This window comes from Heloderma suspectum, chromosome 15, assembly GCF_057233095.1.
Source record: "Heloderma suspectum isolate Gila_16-S chromosome 15, 16-S_ref, whole genome shotgun sequence".
Classification (NCBI taxonomy): Eukaryota; Metazoa; Chordata; class Lepidosauria; order Squamata; family Helodermatidae; genus Heloderma; species Heloderma suspectum.
The window spans coordinates 7,665,948-7,687,662 of NC_139472.1; the positions used below are offsets into that span (position 1 = coordinate 7,665,948).

Sequence of the window (21,715 nt, forward strand, 5' to 3'; positions counted from 1 at the left end):
CCCTCTGTTCCCCAGGAAGGGCAGTCAAAGGAGAAACACCTGGCTCTACTAAAAGGGAAGAGATAAGACAAAAAAGGCGTGATGATGATGATAAACACTTCGGTATTAGGACTAGGGATGCACGAAAGTCACTTACCTGGTCTCGCAGCTTGCTTCGCGGTGGGGGGGAGGCGCTTCGCTGCTCCCCCCCGAAGTTCAGGCCGGGGGGGGGAGGCTTCCCTCCTCGCCAGGTCGAAATTCAGGCCGGGGGGGGGAGGCTTCCCTCCTCGCCAGGCCGAAATTCAGGCCGGGGGGGGGGGAGGCTTCCCGCCTTGCCCGGCCGAAATTCAGGCCGGGGAGAAGCGCCCCGTCTCCCTGGCCGCGAACTTCAAAAGAAAAAAAAAACGCCCCTGTGATAGGCTACGTAACGATTAACGTAGCCTATCACGGCTAGATCTGCAAAGTCCGCCGTGATAGGCTACGTTAATCATCACGTAGCCTATCACGGGTGACTTTGGAAAAAAAAAAAGCGTGTACGCAAATGGCGGCTCCCTATGGGGGCCGCCATTAGCTGTACGCGCTTTTTTTTTTTTTAAGTCACCCGTGATAGGCTACGTGACGATTAACGTAGCCTATCACGGCTGACTTTGCAAATCTAGCCGTGATAGGCTACGTTAATCGTTACGTAGCCTATCACGGGCGGTTTTTTTTTTTTTACTTTTCTTGTAATGGCGGCGGCGGCAGCCGGTCGAAAGTCTGGCTGCTGCCCCCGCCCCTGACAAAGACCTGCCGAACCGCTGCTGGGACCCGCCGCCGGGAGGGACATTTGTGAAAGGTAAGTCCCATCCCGGGGGGGGGGGGGGGGCGGAGAATTTCTCCCCGAACAACCTTCGGAGGACCGAATGCGTTGGCACTCGGCCCCCCGAAGTTTCGGGGAGAAATTCTCCCCCATCCCTAATTAGGACTAACTAAAAAGTCACACAGAAGAGAGAAAGCAAACTCTCCTGAGGAGGAAGGGAAAAGATATTACTCAATACAGTGTCCATTTTAGATCCCTGGTAGAGCACATGCTTTGCATACAGAAGGTCCCAAGTTCAGTCCCTGGCATCTTCAGTTAAGGTTGGAAAAGATTTCTGTCTGAAACCTTGGAGACTCCCCGTCAGTCATTGTAAACAATACTGAACTAGATGGGCCTGGTCTGATTCTGCATAAGGTAGCTTCCTAAGTTCCTTACAAAGAACAATTAAACAGCAAATTTTAATATCATACAGCATTCCCAAGAAAGCAAAATAAAAAAAATACCACTTGCAAAGAAAATAATCATAAAACCATAATCGTAGCTCCTTTGCCACCTCAGTGATCATAAATATTTGTTTTCAAATAGTCTGTCTCAATTTTAGATGTACACTTTGTGTAATGGGCTTTATAACTGGGTCAAAGGTGTCTAAAATATATCTCAGTTGAAATGTGGTAGGCCAATTCACTGCAGAAGCCATTATCTCAGTCAGATAAGACTTTGTGTGGATGGCCATACAACAGACAATTAAACAGAGAGCGGGGAAGATCTACCACCTTCTGAATATAGTACACCAGTGGTGTGTTTCCATTGACTGGCACTGGCTAGTCGATGGGCAGGGCCTGTGGCAGCCTCAGCACTGAGATTTCAAGTGCATGTAGCAGAAGGGTTCCATTTTGAGGTCACAAAGATGAAATCAATGAGTAGGTCACAGTGGGGGAGAGGCTGAGGGATGGGTTTCTCCCCCAGAGAACATCAGCATATGCAGCGGGGAAAGATGGGGAGGCTTCCCTGCTGATTGGAACTACCCTTGTTTTCCTCTGGTGCACACTTCCTCCATCTCTTTGTGCAAAGCCAAACAAGAGAACCAGGCTGCCCAAGTGGGGCTAAGTTAATTTTTCCTTTATTCCTCCCCCTCCTCTTTTTGTCTCTACCCTGTAAGTCACAGAGATGAACAAGTTTGCGCTTCCCAGTCTGTGTTTCCATACTTAAAGGGCATCAAAGCCCGATGCCACCGAAATCTACAACCTGTGTCAGTTAATGAAGACCTTAACTTGAAAGCCACTGCAAAGAGCAAAAGCAAGCGGCAGACAGGAACTGGAAGGGTGCAAATATGCTGGGATCTGAGAGGATCACTAACACGTACACAGCGAGCAGCAGGCAGTAATGATGATGAATTATTTAAGAAAAACTGAGCGTGTCAGCTCAGGCTAGGGGGAAAAAAGGATATGGAAACATCACTCTGGCATCCTTCTGTCAGAGTTGCCTTAATTAGCACACTATGTGAAGCGGAGATAAATATCCAAAGCCATTTTATGTTCATGTGAGGTGGGAGACCTGCAATTAAGGCATCTGTTTACCCTTTGTAACTGACCGAGATGGCTTTTGAAGGAATTACAGGCTTAATACAATTTTTAAAACATGCCATATGTTCTGCCTTGTCCTTGTTTGGCTGTTTGATTGTGTTAACTGCTTAGGGACAGGACCTGATGAATTCCGCACTCCATACCACAGGAACCCAAACTTTGCAAACTGGTAACAGAACGACAGAAATAGATAATCAGATTTATGCACAATTTGAGTAGCTCACATCTAACAACAGCACTAACCTTACAAAAAGTATATATCTGAATTCTGAAGGAAAGCCACTCCCATAGGGTTCAGAGGCTCATTTAAAGAAGCTTATAGCACAATCCTGTGGATGTTTCCTTGAAAGTCCCATTGTGTATTTATTCTCAGCCAAGGATGCGTAAGATTGCAGCATTAGACAATCTGAAACACACCTCATTCAGTCACTATTTGACTTTAGGTGAGCAGTGAAAATCTGGTTATTTAGGAAGGCCTCTGGGGCAAATTAGTATTAATTTCATGCAGGTGCTAGATGTACAGTTGTAATTTTTTTTAGATTGGTGTTTTCTTCTTTGATGCTTTTTAAATTTCCCATGAAGTAAAAGCACACACCATATCTTTTAACTTTTAGCTATTATTAATATCCCTATTTTCCCACTACGTTGTACAAATGTAGTTTTACTTGACATTCCACTATCGTAGCAAAACTCTTCTATCAGGGAACAAAGCGAGGAAGTTTGCTATTTTGCTAACCAACTACATTTGAAGAATGTATTTTTATTATATTTATAGGCCATTTTTCTGCAAAATGTTCCATGATGAGGTAACTTTTTGATACGCATCAGTCACTTATTGATACATAACTAGCATGTAAATAGGAGCGGGGCGGTAAATCAAGCACATGTATTATTTTGGCTAAACTGAAAGTAAGTTTAATAAGCAAAAGATTGTAAGCCTGTGAGCAGGGACTGTCTTCTTTGTTTGTTGACTGTAAGCCCCAGGAGTCTTTTTTGGCTGAGGAGCGGGATAAAAATACAATCAATCAATCAAATAAATTGCCTTGCCTTGGCCTGAACACCAGAATTTTATGAGTGTGACAGGAAGACGGAGAGTGCAAGAGAAAGGTAGGGATGGCAAAGGGTGAAGCAAAATGAAAAGGGTTTCATTAGGGAAGGCAGAGAGGAGACACTGAGCACTGGGGAAAGAGACAGAAAGCTATTCACAAGCTGCTGTTGCTCCTGACCCAGTTCTCAGCCACAGAGATGGTCTGGTCTTCTAGTTACTTATGGAAGAAACAGCCAGTGGGGTCCTATGTTTTCCTAGATGGCTATTCTTACACAGCTCTCCAACCTGCTCCACTTTCCTCATTCCCATTTTAAAGAAATCATGGGTAATCACTCCTAACCTACAGCTCATGTGAAATTGGGAACCTTACAGTGCAATCCTATATATGTCTACTCAAGCAAGTCTCTTTGTTTTTAATGGAACTTACTTCCAGGTAAGTGCACATAGGATTGCAGCCTTAAAAGATGTTTTAGAAATTCTGTACTGATGGATAGCTTGGGCATTATTTTGTGGACTGTAGGGCTGTAGCTTTTCAAAATATCTCCAGCTCCCTTGGCTTTAAGCATCTTCTTTCCAAGATGTAGCTGTTAAAATTCAGTTATTTGCCTGCTCCACTTTGCTGCTTCTCCTTCACAAAAACCACTCCATTTCAATCTGTTCCCTTCAGCCATCCACAGTAATCTGCTTTGAAATTAATTTAGGATTCTTTCACAATCCAGCTACCACCATGAACCAAGCTTTCTGTATGATGGGAGAGGTGGATTAAATTTGATGCGAAGATGAGCATCTTGGCCAAATTGAAGTCCCTATGGCATAATTAACTGGGATTTCCCAGCTTAGGAACAAGTGTCCATCCTTACCTTTTGCTAGGACCAGTTTTCCAGAGCAAGCAACTGATAAACTACATTCTGCCTTTTGGACTCCAAAACTCTCCTTTTTTATAATACGGACTATCGCTGTTATTTTTAATGAAAAAATATATTTTTAAGGACTATTACTGGGGCGGCGGCGGGGGGGGGGCAAAATGTGTTTCTGCTTTCTTGTAGAGAAGAGATGTAGAGGCAAAAACTGAGTATATGACCTTTTGTATTCTACAACGTTGCACATCTAAGAAGAGCATTGCGAGCAGAATAGGAGTGACAATGACCTTCACAAGACTGAACAAATTAATTAAAATCTACAGAGCAGGGGTGGGCAACTTGTGATCCTCTACAAGTTTGGGCCTATAACTCCCATGATCCTTCATCACTGGCTATGCTGGCTTGGGCTGATGGGAGGTGTAGGCCAAAACATCTTGAGGACCACAAGTTGCCCATCACTGCTATAGAGCATGTTGCCCATTAAAAGGGCTTTGTGCCTAAGAAGCACTTAGGGCACAATCTATGCATGTTTAGACAGAGAAAAGGCTGGCTGGGGCATGCTGGGAGTTGTAAGCCTTTTCTCTGTCTAAACATGCATAGGATTGCACCCTTAATGTCTCCCACCCAGAAGGGCAGTTTTTAAAAAGGGATTAGAAGTTTCAACATCCAGCACTGAGACACCTTGAACCTTATTTATAATTGGTGTACGTAATACTAGCTTGAGTTCTGGATGCTGACGCAAGAAAATCAGTCCTCCTCCCCCCATCTCTCCAAAATACATTAAAAATTATATGTCACAAATTATTGGTGCCATTTGAGGAAGCTGTTAAATTGCTCTGAGTAAGTCCTTAAGGGCACAATCCTATGCTGGCTGGGGCATGCTGGGAGTTGTAGGACTTTCTTCTGTCTAAACATGCATAGGATTGCGCACTAAAAGTGTGTATGTGTGGTGGGGAGGGGAAATATAAATTGACAATCAAGATAAAATGCATTTCTCAGTGATGGTTTATTAAAGAGATGAAGAACATGCAAAGTGCGATGAGTAAATGAAAATCTCTTAAGCAGAAAGAGAGATCAGAAGCAGCAGCCTGTTTCTAGCTGGTGTGACAGCTGGATTTGGCTCAAGGCACAGATTTTTGACTGCACAACAGCAAAACTTCCCTTCTGCAGGCAACGGACTAACCCTGTAATCATCTCTAATGAGGCTGCAGAAGAATTTCAGGGGAAAGGAGGTCTGCAATGACACTGATTTCATAGAGGCTGTTATTTAGCCATCAGGTTTTAAAAAGAAAAATAAATATTTAAAAGGATGCTACACCCAATGGCCAAGGCCTAATCGCAAGCCACAGAGGGCAATTGAGACCACAATCAGGGCGGTCAAAGGCACTGCAGGCCAACTCCAGAAGAGAACAGTCAAACTCTAGGAAACACAGTGATGAGGGTGTGGGGGCCACAAAGTCCTAGCAAACACCCAGTTACCACTCTACCAGGTCCTACTCTTCCCTCTTTCTCCTGGGCCAAGGTTATTTCCCCATCTTCCTGCATGGCATAGAGCACCACGCTAGGAATAGAGTGCTAGGTATGATATCACAGTAGGATGTGTCCCTGTTTTTCTCACAGCATGCTGGCTCCTTGAACAGCTCTCATGAAATGCAGAATTTTAATTGAGTTTACCACAGTATGGATGTGCTATGGTAAGAAAGGCTGGGTCTCTTTGCTGTTTACCAGTTGTGCAGCTCTTAAAGATGCAGGAGTCTTGCTGGGGGAGCAGGACCCTAAAATGTATTCTCCCTATTAAGACCTGGTAAATGATTTTTGTTTGTACTCAGGGTCTGCCAGACTTCTACATTTATTTATTGTATTTCTATAGTGCCTTTCTGAGACCAACCAAGGCAGTTTATAAAAAGTTCTGAATGTAAAAACCACAGTCAAATAAAAACATATTAAAAATTAAAAATGCCACCAAAAGCCATCTATGAGTGAGCAGGAATTTTCCATCAGCTCCAATGGACTAGAGCCTTTAAGAATGTAGCCTTCCCCTGACATTTATGGATTGGCTTACTTGCTCAAGACAACAGATTTTATGATCTGCTTGTCCCCAAGCCAACAGTAAACATGAACTTAATCTTCATGTCAAGTAAACATGTCTCACATTAAAGGAGGCTTGCATGGTATGGCCTTGAGTTACAAAGGCCCCCATTAATGGAAGCTGATAACTAGACTAAGGGCCAATTTACTGCTCGGTTTTGCAAACTGCATAAAGCAGGGGGTAGAACCTCAGCCCCAGGGGCCAAATCCAGCCCTCCTGGGGTCACAATTTTACCTCCTGGAGTTCCTCAGAGGGCCATGCCCCCTTCCCCTGGCCTCACTCCCTTTCCTCCAAACACCAATCATGTGGTTTCCTTGCTTTTGTTTAGTTTTTTCTCCATTCAAAAAGGTTGAAATGCTTCTCCTACAGTTTAGTTACTGGCAGTAAGAGCTTTCAGCTACAAGTGTGCTGGTATTTCTAGTATTTTGGCCCCACCCCTTTTGCCTTTGGCTCCACCCACCCTTTGGAGCCTCTCCAAAATAGAATTTGGCCCTTGGGCTGAAGAAGGTTCAGTACCCCTGGCATAAAGCTTTTTCTAGACTTACACTTCGGGCTGCAGATGGGGAACTGGATGTTGGAATGCTTCCCCCCATTGCCCCACATGCAAATCCTTGCACATAGAAAACTGATATCAGGAAAAAAGTTTTCAGCCTAGGCTTCTCCCTGACAGACTCCTTTTTCTCACTGCAGGGAGAAGGTTTGCGATGCAAATCCCACCAGCTCCTGCAGTGTGAATTGGTAATAGTCCAGGAAAAGGCAATACCTGGTGAATATTTAAAGCAGCCCTAAATTACTGGAGAAGCAGTGCTTTGGGAGAAAATACTATTAAGAGAACCTTTTTTGAATGGCCCAGTTTCTGAGCTCATATCCATCCTAATCCTGTTTGGAACACTGCCACCCAAACTAATCCACAAAGGTTATTGGGAGATCATTGCCATCCTCGTCTTTCAGGTGGGTGTTTAAGGGCAGCTCTACTATGGCCATCGTTCACTCATATATAAGTCACTCTTCCTCCTCCCCCTCCCCCACATCCATGCCACTGCATTCCCAAAATTGCTGCATAACAGAGAATCATGTTATAGCCACACCACAATATTCTACAGCCAGCACCCCTTTGGCAACTCACACATGCTTGCAAGCCAGGAAAACAGAATATAGGCACTGTGCTTGTCCCTTCCTTTAACAGGAGAGAAAGTGAAGCAATTTCTCAAATTACCAGGCAGTGTGTTCAATCTGAGATCTGCAGAAATACTAAGAGAGTTGACAGGCACAGCGATATGCAACTCTTTGTGAAGTCAAGCCCCGAGGAAAGTTACTTCTGGTCCATAACAAGCAGGACAGGAGAAGAAGTTTCATATTGAGGTCAACACTGTTTTCTAATCCACTCACTTTGAGATAAAAGGTGGACAAAATTTAAATGTCATATTTATACTGAATTTTAATTCAAAATAATGACCCCTCAGCCTAAACACATTGAATGGGAGCGGCCTGTAGTTACTCTGTTGTGCACAGGGGAAAGGTACCCTGCACAGAAATTCCAGTGCTAAGATTGCAGAGATGAGCCCAGCAACCAACTAGTACAAGGGCAGAGGGGGAGAGGCAAGAGGAAGAATGTTCATGGGGAGCTTCAAACTGCAAAAAATAGTTTGTAAAAAAAAACACCTCTGCGTTTAGACAGAAAGAGTAGAAGATAGTGACTGGATTCGCACAACTTGCTCACCCACACTCAGTGGTTGAGTGTGCGCTGATGTTGAACTGTGGGTTGTTTCTTGAACCATGGGTTAGCATGTTGTCTGAACACAGGATATTTTCCGCAGGGTGACTTGTTAACCATGCAGAGTGGCTTAATTTTCTTGAACAAGCCACCTTGAGAACCCATGGTGTGATATTGGGTTGTTCAGGCTGGCTAACAAACCACACTGTAGCCTAACCTACCTCACCGGATTGCGAGAATAAAACTGTGTGTGGGTGCGCGTGGGCAGGGAGTACATTGACCTGAGATTCATGGAGGAAAAGATTATAAAACATTATAGAGAAGGCATCAAATGGAAAGAGGGGATTTCAGGTATGGCAGAGCCCAATTCTGTAGGTCAGACTTCCTCAACCTAGTACCTTCCATATACCCAGAACTACAACTGCTCCCCCTGCCAACCTCTCTCAGCATGAAGACACATCTTTTTACTTTAGCCTTTTCAATTATGTCATCATCATAAGATTTTACTATTTCTAAATGTTGTTTGTTCGTTTTTATTATATTACAGTTTTCTTGTTTTAAATTGTCATACACCTCCTTGATGGCTTTTTAGCAATAAGGGTGCAATCCTATGCATGTTTAGACAGAAAAAGTCCTACAACTCCCAGCATGGCCCAGCCATGTAGGACTTTTTTCTGTCCTACATGGCTGGATTGTGACCTAAGGCATCATATAAATGTTAATAATAAAAAATAATAAAACATCCAGAGGGCATCTGACTGGGGAAAGATGGCGTAGGTCAAAACCAGCATCTTAGAATTGGGCCTGGAGCCAGCAAGTACAACCTTCAGTCAGCAACAGAATTGGCCATGCCTACAAAGAGGGCTCCCTCTCCTTGTTTGTTTCTGCTTAGAAGGAAGCTGTTTCACGCTGCCCCCAAAACACAGGGGAAGACTGGTCGCTTGCAGCCTGGATAACACTCTAGGCTACCAGCGGAGGCCAAAGGCTGGGGCCCCTCGCTCCCGTCGCTGACCGCGTTCCCTGTCATTGCAAGACATGAAGTTAAATTGGCCCAGAAAACTCCCAACCAGGCTGCTATTGTTTGCCAATCAGGATTCGATAATACAATGGTGCCCATTCATATATTCAGAGCAAAACCAGCAGGGCAGCAGAACACTCAGCTTGTGCGTCGCCTCGGGTTCTTGAGATGCAGTTTTAAGCAAACGTCACTAGGTCCCACACAGAATGTACATTCTACCCCACCACCCCGCTTGGGAAAAAAAATAAGGGATTTCAGTAAAACAAATGCGACCAAATTTCTGGTGAGCGGCTAAACTCAGGCAGCTGTTGAGACCCAATGGTTGCTGAGGGGAGACACTTTCTGCCATCATGTGCAAAAACAACAAGGAAGAGAGAGAGAGAGAACATTTTACTAGAGAAATGCATATTTCAAAGACATCTGGGGCTTGGGGGGAGACAAACACACGCATTTGCGTCCATTCAAAGGATGACAAATCACAGAAAGTTAGGTTAGTTGGTTTTTGTCCCGTTAAAAGTACCACTTAAGTGTTTTAGTTGCTGAGCTTGCAAAGGGCACTTTAAAAACTTTTAAACTTTACATTAGCTTGTTGTTCAAGAGCAGTACAAAAAGTTTATAAGAAATACACAAATACAACATGGTAAAAAAAAAGTCCAATGCAGCAGATTGAAGCAGCCTGGAAAAAAACACAAAGAACACCTTCATTGCTTTGATTTTTCTACCTCAAAACTTGCCAGAGCGAAGACCTTATCTCCTGATCCTGTAGTTAAAGAAAACAAAAGACAGAACCATTTTAAAGCCTGGCCTTCCCTCCAGATGTTTTGGCCTATAAGTTGTCGATTCCTGCTTTATCCCCTCAAAACCCATCTTCTAACAAATGATTAGCCGCTGGATACAGGATTTTAAACTGAGCTTCTTTCACGCTCCAATCTGACCCTCAGCAAAACAGGGTGGCAACATTTTAGAAACAACCGGCAAATCTCTGAGGCAGCCTTGTCCAACCTGGGTCCCTCAAGATGTTTTGGACTACAGCTCCCACCAGCCCCAGCCAGGATAGTCAGGGATGATGGAGATGTTGTAGTCCCAAACATCTGGAGGGCCCTGGGTTGAGGGAGGCGGTTCTAAGGGCTGCCTCACACATTATCATCAATTACATTTATTAGATGCCTATCTCTAAAAATGATTCAAGGAGTCTTACAGCATGGGTTAAAACATACAAAGAGTTAAAACAATTTCAGCTAAAAACAATTGAAAATGCCCAGACCCAGTAAGATAATGAAATTAAAAAAGCCCCATCATATACCATCAAATGCTGGGGAGTAGAGGAAAGTCTTAAACTGGCACCGAAAAGATAACAATGTTGGCCCCAGGCAGAGCTCACTGCAGACGGGATCCCACAGTCAGGGGGCCACCACCAAGAAGGCCCTCTCCCTTGGTGCCATCTTCAGAACCTCCCTCGGAGGAGGCTTTCGAAGGCCTCAGATGGTGATCACAGTGTTCAGCAGAGGTGGAAAACCTCAGGCCTGGGAGCTAAATCTGACCCTCCTGAGCTCCCAATCCAGTCCTCCAAGGTTCCCCAGATGGCCACACCCACTTTTCCCCAATCACCAATCGTTTTGTAGTTTCCCAACTTTTGTGCAGTCCCCCCCGCTCCGCCATTCTAAAAGGTTGAAAATACTCCCCTAAAGCTTAGTTACAAGCATTAAGGGCCTTAAGCTACAATATGCTGGTATTTTGGCCCCGCCCTTTTTGCATTTGGCCCCACCCACCACTGGAATACAGCCCCAGAGAATTTCTCCAAAGCTGAATTCAGCCTTCAGGCTGAAAGAGGTTCCCCACCCATGGTGTTCTGGCACGTTCATACATTACGCCAAGACAAACCCATATTTCCCACCAGATATACACTCAACAGGGAGTAAACTTGAGAAACAGTTTGGCGTAATGAATCAAGTGTCAGACTAGGAGCAGCGAGACCCAGGTTCAAATCCCCACCCAGCCATGAAGCGCGTTCAGATGACATTGGGGCAGTTGCTCTCTTCCTCAGTCTAACCTACCACACAGGGCTGTTGTGAGGATAAGCATGAGGGAAAAGAGAACCATGTACCCTACACTGAACTCCTTGGAGGAAGGGCGAGTTTGAAATGTCAAAAACCTTGGGATGTATGCTGTGCACGTTGAGGGGCACCCCCACCATGCAACAGCCCCCCAAGGCTCCATGACAAGTATGGCGGAAGAAGAGGAAAGGCTGAATGGAGAGGGAAACCACAGCAGCATGGGGAGCAGCAGCCACCTTGTAGGTGGTCAGTTTCTCCAAGGTGGTCAATTCCTTTGGGCAAGAGGGAAGCCTGTGTGTGAGTGAGGCTTCATGGAGGATCAAGCTATCCATAACTACTAGGCATGATGGCAGAGACGGTAAACTGGGATGCTGGGCAGCAACAGTGGGAGAAGGCCATTGTCCTCAGGCTGGAGTCGACACGCCTGCTGTCTCATCCAGCAGGGCACTTCTTATGTGAGCAGTAGAGCATGCTCAGAGTAAGGGCTTACGCATGAACAGGGAGCAGGTGTGGCTGAAAAGATGGCTGTTAAAAAGGGAGAAGGGGAAAGGCCAAGAAGGAAGGAGTTCTGTGGCTCTCTCTGGACAGAGAAGAAAACCAGGAACTCAAAGAGGAGCAGGAACTGGTTGCAAATAGCACCCCCGCTCCCTCTGGCCAAAGGGGGACCAATGCTTGCCCTCTCCATTTCTTTGTGTTTCACCCTTCTAAAAAACGCTTGTAAGTAGCCAGTTGCCAACTGCCTCCAAGCAACCAGGCTTTGTAAACTAGGGGAGTGTGTGAGAGTGAGGTGGGGGCGGGAGAGAGTGTTCCCTTTTTGTCTTTCATGCCATAACCACAACTAACATAGGTATGTGTGGGCAAGCTGTCAGGCAGCAATCTGTGTGGGTGATTAACTTCTAGAAACATAGTTGCCAGGCTAACCTATAGGATCAAGCTGTAAAGTTTTGACCAGGAAGCCAAAGATTGACACACCATGGCTTAGCATGACAGCAGGCCCCTGAGTCAAAACCATTGGTCCATCTAGCCCAGTATTGCTGACACTGATTGGTAGCAGCTTAAATAAGCCACAGTGGGCTCTGACAACCATGTAAACTGTGTCTCTCTCTGTGATGAGAAAAAGATCCAGCCCAAATCCAAGGGCCAAGTGAGCCTCTCTGAATTTGCCTGCCTGATTGCTTGGTGATTGACTAATGAGGCCTTCCTTGGATGCTGTGGAGGGGTATGGGGAGGAGAGAAAAGGTATCACGACCAAGTCTGGTGCACAGAATCTCCACTTAACTATGGGGAGGGGAAAAGAAGAGAGCACCCTGCCACACACACATCAGCTTAGGAAAGGCCCCCAAGTTGTCTTGGTCGTGGTGCCCGGAGCCAAAGTGGCTTCTGGTTGAAAAAAAAGAGAAGATTGCTGATTTAGGATGATGAGGGACCATTTCTTTCCACCTGACTGCGAGGAGATTGACACATCGGATTCAAGAATGAGGCATGGAAAGAAAAAAAAGATTTACCAAGGTCACTGGAGACTCTCTCAAACTGGCTGAGAGCAGCTCCTGCATTCGTTGAAAGAAATGTCTCGTCATCAGGCGTCAGCTGAAAATAAAGAGAGAAAGAAAGAGGGCGGGGGGAAAGAGTTAGCCATATTATATTTATTTGGCCTCTCTCATGCGATTCAAGTACCCATGAAAGGAAAGGAAATAATAGAGAGATGTTCCAGAAAGTTTTCCTAGCTCTAAGACTCCATACAACGCTTTCAGGTGTTAGGAACTATTAAAAAAAAAACCCCGAATGGTCCTAAGAATGTACGAAGAACTGCGCTGGATCAGACCAAGGGTCCATCTACTCCAGCATTCTGTTCACATAGTGGCCAACCAGCTGCCCCAATGGGAAGCCCACAAGTCGGACATGAATGCAACAGCACCCTCCCGCCCATGTTCCCCAGCAACTGGTACTGAGAGGCATACTGCCTTTGATACTGGAGGTAATATTTAGCCATGAGTAGTAGCCACTGATGGCCTTATCCTCCGTATATTATTTTGTGCAGAAAACAATGAGGACTAGAAAGCTGCCTGATTAAAAGTTGTAATAAAAAAAGGGAGAGAGGAAACAGTGAATTTGGCTCCCTGAAAAACTGGCTGACGACACACAGACTTTGTATTGCACAGCACACACATGTGTGTATTTATATATGAGCCAGTGTGGTATAGCTGTTAAGAGGGCTGGACTCAGGAGACCTGGGTTCGAGTCCCCACTCGGCCATGAGCCTCACTGGGTGACTTTTAGCCAGTCCCTGACTCTCAGCCTCACCTACCTCACAGGGTTGTTGTGAGGATAAAATGCAAGAGGAGGAGGCTCATTTGCTTTGGGTTCCTTGGTGGAAAAAGGCAGGATATAAACTTTTTTTTGTATGGTGTTATTATAAATAAAATAGTGTGCCATCCAAAGTTCATACCTTCTCTCCAAGCTTCCTGAGGGCAGTGAGAATTTCTCCTTTCTGCTGGGTGTAGAGGTCCCGCCCCAACTTTCCAACTATCAGATCTCTGTCCATCTGAGAAAGGGGAGAGTGAGAAAAACACACCAATTCCATATTAAGGTATGAAGAAGATTTACACAGTCCATAGCAGGAATTCCTGATCTGTGTGCTATGAGAAATAAATTCATGAAGCAACAAGCAGCTCCTACATACCACAGTTGTAGTCAATTTTCTATTATTTATACTAAAAGGTACTAATAATCTGGTTAAAACAGTCTTGTGGCACCTTAAAGATGAACAAATATATTCTGGAATAAACTTCCATGGACACTGTCAACTTCATCAGATGCATGAAGTGTTAACCTCAAACGGGCAGATATATCCGCATGCCGGGGTGGTGGGTGGGGAAAATTAGTAAATCTGGGCACCAACTCTTTTAAGTTAAATGGTAGTTCTTATCAATTAAGAACATTTGCATCAATTTTGCAAAATTTATTCTGCATGTCACGAGGAGAGGCAAAACTGTACTACTCTCATCTTCCTCATCTTTGCAAATAGCAGTAGATAATGCATACACATTTGCTCTTTAGGAGAAGGGAAATATCTGTACCTCGGCCAACCGTGTCCGCAACTGCCCAGGCTGTTTTTTGGCAAACATCCTGATGACTTCAGGGGTTTTAAAAGCCTGGCTGATGGCTGCTTGTATAGCCTGGAAGACAAGGATGCAAACCAAAACGAATATGCACATCTTATCGTAAACATCAACGGCCACTCTCTCCTGTTGCAGCAGGACTGTAAGCTACATCAGTAGGCAAGAGGCATGCAGTTTATCTTTGCATAAGCACACCTGAAGAGCCCATCAGTTACCAGCATATATAGGATGCTTCTTGCCACTCGCCAACTTAAAAGGCAACAGAATTTGGAAATGGTTAATCCCCCAAACGTGAAACGATGAAATCTGAGCACGATGTGATGTTTCTGCCACCTGTGTGCAAACCCATGCCCCCCAAAACATTAATCTGGTAGACGTTTATGAAGCTTTCTGAAAATGTAAGGCAGGAAAATTCTTTCATGGATGCTTATAGCTCACCGGATTACAACTGGACAACTCTTGTTTTCAACTGACCTTGCTAATATTAGCTTCAAAGTTTTGCTATCACAAACTGGCCAGTCCTCCAATAGTTTCAGTTGACATAGACTCATAGGGTTGGAAGGGGCCTACAAGACCATCGAGTCCAACCCCCTTCAATGCTGATGTCGCACCCAACAACTATCTGTGCTTAACTGTCCTTTCAGACCCAAACCACGGTTGGGTTTGAGCACTGTGATCACACCGCGCAATACTGTTAAACAATAAAGACGTGAACTGAACTACGCTTTCAAGCAAACAAGGGCAGAAAACAGGGTACACACTATGTACCCGAACAGGTTTATACCTTATCTCACAGCCTGCAGTAACTGCCTACTCCAAAGTTGTAATCCAGGACATTGTTTCCTCTGGGGAAAGAAAATGTGTACAATTCCTACCAGGTAAGGCAGGGAGAAAGTAAAACAATCTATGCCAGGGGTGGGGAACCTCTTCCAATCTGAGGGCCGAATTCGATTTCCGAGAAGCTCTTGGGGTCCACAAATACAATAATAAATGCTAATATACTAAAAAAAAAATTTGGCATATTGTAGGTTAAAGCTCTTGCGGCCAGTCACAAAGCCTTAGGAGAGGTATTTCAATCTTTTAAAATGGGGGGAAACTACACAACAGTCGGGAAACCACCAAATGATTGGTGGTTAGGGGGAAGGGGCATGGCCCTCTGGGGAACCCCAGAGAGCTGGATTGGGTCCGCAGGTGGTCCAGATTTGGCCCCTGTGTCTGAGGTTCCCCACCCCGATATACGCTGATTTGTAAACTCCTGTGCCATGCACTGCACAGCAGGGAGTGCATGTTCCATGTTTCCCTCCCCATAATTCCACCAAGAGTCCCAACCATGTTTGTGAAGCTGCACATATGTTTCAAGGCATACCATGAAACAAGATCATGCACCCCCAGACCAACTGTTCCTATTGGACAAACATCAGTAACTATTTGCTATAGATAAGAATGTTCACAATTGCAGTAACTACAACTTATACTGTCCTTCTCTTCCTCTGGACAAAAGGAGTTCACAAGCATCCATCATATTATGCAATGCCTTTGATATATCACAGCAAAAACAAACCCCCACCCATCCAAGTACTCACCAACTGCATCCCGCTAAGTTCATCTACCAGGGTCATATTTCCAGACATGATCTTCTTCAGGGAATCATTGAACTCGCTCAGCTGCTCTAGGGTTTCCTTCTTGGTTTCTTCGTACTCATCTGCATCCAGTTCATCTCTGTATGAAAGCCGGCAGATTAACCACAACATGACCCTATGTACAGTTACCCTTGTCTTATCAAAAGTAAACCCGGAACTTAGATTACGGCAAGGGGCAAGGCTTCAGGGAGGGGGAAGGGCCTTGCAGACCAGATGAACCAGCCTGGCAGGCCAAATACGGCCCAAGGTTCCCCATCTCTGTTCTGCGAGAAAGCCAGTCCAATGAACATATAAAGCTGCCTCATAATGAGCCAGAAAATGTGACCTATCTAGCTCAATGAAATCTACTCTGATGGGCTGTCAGCGGTTTTTCCTTCCACTCTTGCCAACTTAAAATCCTTTATACCAACCTTCCCCTCCAGATGGACTACAACTCCAAGCATACCACAGGCAACATGCCTGGCTGGGGGATGCTGGGAGTTGTAGGCCCCCACATCTGGAGGGCACCAGGTTGGGGAAGGCTGCTTTATACTGAAGATGCTGCAGGTTGAAACTGGACTCTTCTGAATACAATGTGCTCTGCCACTGAGCTAGGCCCCTGCTAATAAATAGCTGTACGGATACCTGAAGCTGCCTTATGCATTGGTCCATCCAGTCCAATATCGTCTACTGTTCTGACTGGTAGCTGCTCTCCAAGGCTTCAGGCACAGATCTTTCCCAGCCTTCCTATCGGAGGTGGTTTTTACTGCTGGGAAACTGAGCCGAGGACCTACTACACACAAAGCATGTGTTCTGCCACTGAGCTATGGTGTCAAGGGCTCCTTGGAGGCCTCTCTCAGTCTACTCTAGTAGCCAAGTCCAGACACAAACAAAGGGATTCTTTTCAAAGCTTTATTCCTCTTTTACAACTTAACAACTCTACTGTTAGCAACTAGATATGAGCAGCAGAGTACCTATGCCCTAAGTTGGAACAGTTGGTCCCCGTTTGAAAGGGAATCACTGGCAGACCCCTGAACTTAAGGGCTAGGGAGAGTCCCTCCCCTTTTCCCTTGGGTCCTCTGGGCGCAGCTGTTGTTTGTGCGCCAACCGGGCACTATGCCTCCTTTCCGCGCCCTCCATTTGGCGCCGCTCTCTGCGTCGGCGTCACGCGTCCATCAAGTCTGCTTCCCACGCTCTGTCACTCCCGGGACTGCTATCTATGCCAGGAATGCTGGTGGGAGGAATCTCCGTCAGCTGTTGGCCCTGGGAAAGAGGAGCGCGCTCCTCTCCCAGGAGCGACTCCTCTTCCTCAGAATCAGAACTACTCTGGGATTCTATGGGCTCAGTGTCCACCCTGACACATAGCTCTTACTATTTAACAAGCGTGTTGCATTTTCAGTTACTAAACAAGATTGTAAAATTAAAAAAAAACAGCAACCAGGAACCTAAAGCAACTGTTCTTAAAATGTTCAAGTCAGTGAACATGTGAGTGCAGAACTAATTTCGGTTCCAGCTTCTTCCTCCTGATGAAGTGGACAAGGTGCTTTCATCGGTACGGCCGACCACCTGCTTACTTGATCCTTGCCCATCTTGGCTCATTATGAGCTGCAGAGAGAGACTGGGTGAGGGGATCAAGGCAGTGGTGAACGCCTCCCTTGAGGAGGGAGTGATGCCATCAGCCCTCAAGGAGGCAGTGATAAGACCGCTCTTAAAGAAGCCCTCCTTGGATCCTCAAGTTCTGAACAACTTTCGCCCAGTCTCAAATCTGCCATTTTTGGGCAAGGTGATTGAGCGGGTGGTGGTGGTGCAGTTGAAGGCACACTTGGAAGAAACTGATTATCTAGACCCATTTCAGTCGGGCTTCAGGCCTGGGCATGGGACAGAAACGGCCTTGGTCGCCTTGGTAGATGATATGAGGAGGGCTCTGGATAGGGGTGAATGCTCCTTCCTTGTTCTCCTCAACCTCTCAGCGGCTTTCGATACCGTTGACCACGGTGTCCTCCTGGACCGCCTGGAGGGGTTGGGCATTGGGGACACCATATTGCGGTGGTTCCGGTCCTTCCTCTCCGGCAGGTACCAGAGGGTAGCACTGGGAGAGGAGGTTTCGGACCCGTGGCCACTTACTTGTGGGGTGCCACAGGGTTCCATCCTCTCCCCGATGCTATTTAACATCTATGTGAAGCCGCTGGGGGCTATCATCAGGAGGTTTCGGGTGCAGTGTCATCAATATGCGGATGACACGCAGCTCTACCTCTCTTTTAAATCTTCACCAAGGTTGGCCGTAGAATCCCTGTCCAAATGTCTGGAGACGGTGAGTGGCTGGATGGGGAGGAATAAGCTGAAGCTGAACCCTGACAAGACCAAGGTACTTTTGGTGGGAGACAAGAGGAGGCTGGGGGATGTTGACCTGGTGTTGAATGGGGTACGGCTACCCTTGAAAGACCAGGTCCGCAGCCTGGGGGTCATTTTGGACTCCCAGCTGTCCATGGAGGCTCAGGTGTCAGCTGTGAGCCAGACAGCGCTGTATCAACTCCATCTGTTACGGCGGCTGCGCCCCTTCCTTCCCGACCATCTGCTCCCATCGGTAGTACATGCCCTGGTCTCCTCTCGTTTAGACTACTGTAATGCGCTCTACGTGGGGTTACCCTTGAAGACGGTTCGGAAACTGCAGCTGGTACAGAACGCGGCGGCTCGCCTGATTAAAGGCAGCCGCCGGCGAGATCACATCACTCCAGTGCTGAAGGAGTTGCACTGGTTACCAGTTGTTTTCCGGGCCAAATTCAAGGTGTTGGTTTTGACCTTTAAAACCCTATATGGTTGTAGCCCAGCCTATCTTAAGGAGCGCCTCCAGCAGCACCAGACAGGCCGCTTAACAAGATCAGCCTCGGATGGCCTTCTCTCTGTCCCATCAGCCAGGACAGCTAGGCTGGTGGGGACGAGGGAGAGGGCCTTTTCTGTGGTGGCCCCCACTCTGTGGAACTCCCTCCCTAGGGAACTCCGTCATGCCCCCTCTTTAATGAGCTTCCGTCGTGCATTAAAAACGTGGTTGTTCAGGCAGGCATTTGGGGTGGGTTAGGGTATTTTAGAAAATGTTTTTATTGTAGAATTTTATTGTTTTAAACTGTTTTTATTGTATGTTGTACATCGCCCAGAGTGGCTGGGTGACCAGCCAGATGGGCGATTAATAAATTTAATAATAAAATAAAAAATAAATAATAAATTTGTCTGGATCTGCCCAAGCTAAGGAAAAACAGCAACAATGAAAAACAGGCATCAAGCAACTCCAAGGTGGCATAGTAAACTGCTGGGGTCATCAACTGGAGGACTGCAGGGCCAGGCTATCAATGGCTACTAGCCATGATGACTATATGTTACAGTTGCTGGGGAATAATGGCAGGAGAGGGTTATTCTGCTCATGTCCTGCTCGTGCACTTCCCAAGGCTCATCTGGCCAGCCACTGTAGGAAATAGGATGCTGGACAAAAAAAGGTCTTCGGTCTGATCCACCAGGGCTTTTCTTGTGTTCTTAACAAGAGCAGCACAACGTATTAGTAAGTGTAACTTGTAAGAGCACTTTAAAGGACTTATAGAAAAGAAGAAAGGTAAATGAGTATATACAGATAAAGAAAGGTATATACATCCCATCCACACAGATAAGGAGGGAAAAAACTGACACCTAAATTTGCTCTGAGTCACCTGGTGCTATGCAAAGGGTGGGGCTGTGGCTCAGTGGTAGAGCACCTGCTTTGCATGCATAAGGTCCCAGGTTCAATCCCTAGGTAGGGCTGGAAAAATTCCTGCCTGAAACCCTGCACAGCCACTGCCAGTCAGTGTCGACAATACTGGGCTAGATTGACCAAGGGCCTGACTCAGTATCAGGCAGCTTCTGATGTTCCTAAAATTTTTATAACAGATTAGTCATTTTCAGGAAGCTGTTTCTTACCTGCACTCCTCCAGATCTTGCAACTGCTGCATTAATCTGTCCAACTGCTCTTCCAAGTTCTGTTTCAACTTACTGGTCTCGATTGTTCCTCTGGAAGCCATTTTAAGTTATGCGCATAACAGATTCTGTGAGAGACAAGAAACATATTTGTGGTGTGTATAAGAAATAACCAGCCACAAGTATGAAGGGAAAGTGCTATAAAAGAACGATGTCCTAGTAAAAAATTCAATATTTATTATTTTATTTAAACATGTTTAAAGCAAACAACCAGAGATTTGAACCCTGGAAAAACCCCTTAATCATACTACAATAGGGTGAGTAAATCATACCCAAATATTATATTATCCTCCTTCAGCCTCATGTTTGGCTTTAGCTAGCTTCTAATAGACAGGCATTTCACACCAAGGACCCATATTTTCAGGGTTGCCTTTTTTTTAGTTATTTAAATGTTTTTTAACAGTTTAAAGACATTTTCAGCAATTTCTTACATACACACAGTCACCTAGTTCTAGAAGAACAATGATTCCAGTATGTCTGCAGCATGTCACCACAATGCCCAGCCTTATTCTGAAGACATATTGCTAGAGCTGTGCCACTTTTCCTTGGCTAGCAGGGCCCCTGTGCCTTTGACTGTTAAAGTTTAACATGACAGCAATAAGACATCCGCTCACTGCAAAACCACACAAGTGAAAGTAGAAACTGATCATTCCTATCTGTTCAAGGAACAATCCTATGAAGTCTACTCTGAATGAGTTAAATCACAGGAGTCTTGGATATACTCTGGTGATTCTGCCCCGTGGAACTGTGGGGAGATGGTGATCTGGGGAGGGGAAAGTTCTGCTTTTTCATGTGCTGCTGTGCAACTGGAGGAAGACAGAATTCTGAAAAAAGCTGGCTACTTTGTATGATCCAGCATGCACAGCAAGTTCATCTTGAACCTATTAGGATATGGATTCAAATCCCAACTCGACCTCAAAACTGACATGGAAAAGAACATTGCTGTCCTCAATACCTAATAGCAGCAGTGCAGTGTGATCCTATATATGTTTACTGAGAAGTCCGCCTTGCCAAATTCATGGGACTTACGGCTGGGTAAATAAACATAAGATTGCAGCATGGTGTGGTGGGACCTGGGAGGGCCCTTTCAAACCCTTGCTCAGCCAGCCCCTCTGCCTGCCTAACCCACCTCACAGGGTTGCTGTGAATGTAAAATGGGGATGGGAGGACCATGTGCACCCAGCCTCAGCTTTGCGTTAGGACAGCAGGATAAAAACATAATGAAGCATCCCTGGAATTAACGTATTGAAGGCAATTGCCCAAAGCCTCCTTAATACCCTTACTAAATCCCTCGTTGGTAACTGATTTTATGAGAAATCTAAATTGAGGGGAAAGGGAAGGAGCTGATGGGCTAACCCCACCCTGAATAGACGACCAGTGAGTCCCACTACCATAGCTAAGCCACCACATCTTCCACACACACCCCTCTTTCTTTTGCAATTGGAGGACCAATTACTTATTCCTCCAAGGGGACAGATTTGACACCCAGGGCCTCCAGTTGCTGACCCCCTCCCGTAAACCCTTCAAACTCCTCCCAAGACTGCAGACCCCCTTCCTTATAACCCCCCCCACAATTCCCCTCCCCCTAACAGCACCTCGCCTCACAAAAAACAGACCCCACTCGCCCCTTACCCCCCAAACACGCCTTCTTCTCTAGTCAGCAGCAAAACCGACCACCGCAACTCTCCCAATTACATCCTCTCATTAGGCTACGGGGTACTCCGTTACAGAGCCCCGAACACACCCACTTCCGGTCTGGGGATGGTGGGGGAACCGTTTCTGGCGACGGACGCACTGCCACTTCCGACATCGGCGGCCAATAGGAAGGCTATGT

General features: G+C 45.9%; 1 protein-coding gene across 1 annotated transcript; it reads right to left on the reverse strand.

The window, feature by feature from the left end:
* Window positions 1-7,777: 7,777 nt before the first annotated feature.
* LZIC (leucine zipper and CTNNBIP1 domain containing) lies at window positions 7,778-21,638 on the reverse strand. The gene is made up of 7 exons (XM_084821709.1): window positions 21,514-21,638; window positions 19,825-19,949; window positions 15,847-15,982; window positions 14,222-14,320; window positions 13,591-13,686; window positions 12,650-12,731; window positions 7,778-9,850 (listed from the first exon to the last, which is right to left on the reverse strand). The coding sequence occupies exons 2-7, from the start codon at window positions 19,923-19,925 to the stop codon at window positions 9,792-9,794; spliced, it is 573 nt and encodes a 190-aa protein (XP_084677835.1). The 5' UTR covers window positions 19,926-19,949; window positions 21,514-21,638; the 3' UTR covers window positions 7,778-9,791.
* Between the last annotated feature and the right edge of the window lie 77 nt (window positions 21,639-21,715).

What these genes read in the sequence shown, in the direction of transcription:
- LZIC (XM_084821709.1), bottom strand. Translation starts at nt 19,925, where the DNA reads ATGGCTTCCAGAGGAACAATCGAGACCAGTAAGTTGAAACAGAACTTG. An exon ending in TCAGGAAGCTTGGAGAGAAG is followed by an intron (nt 12,732 to 13,590) that starts GTATGAACTTTG and finishes CTTTATTTTCAG; the next exon opens with CTGACGCCTGATGACGAGAC. An exon ending in GAGAGTCTCCAGTGACCTTG is followed by an intron (nt 9,851 to 12,649) that starts GTAAATCTTTTT and finishes CTTTAACTACAG; the next exon opens with GATCAGGAGATAAGGTCTTC.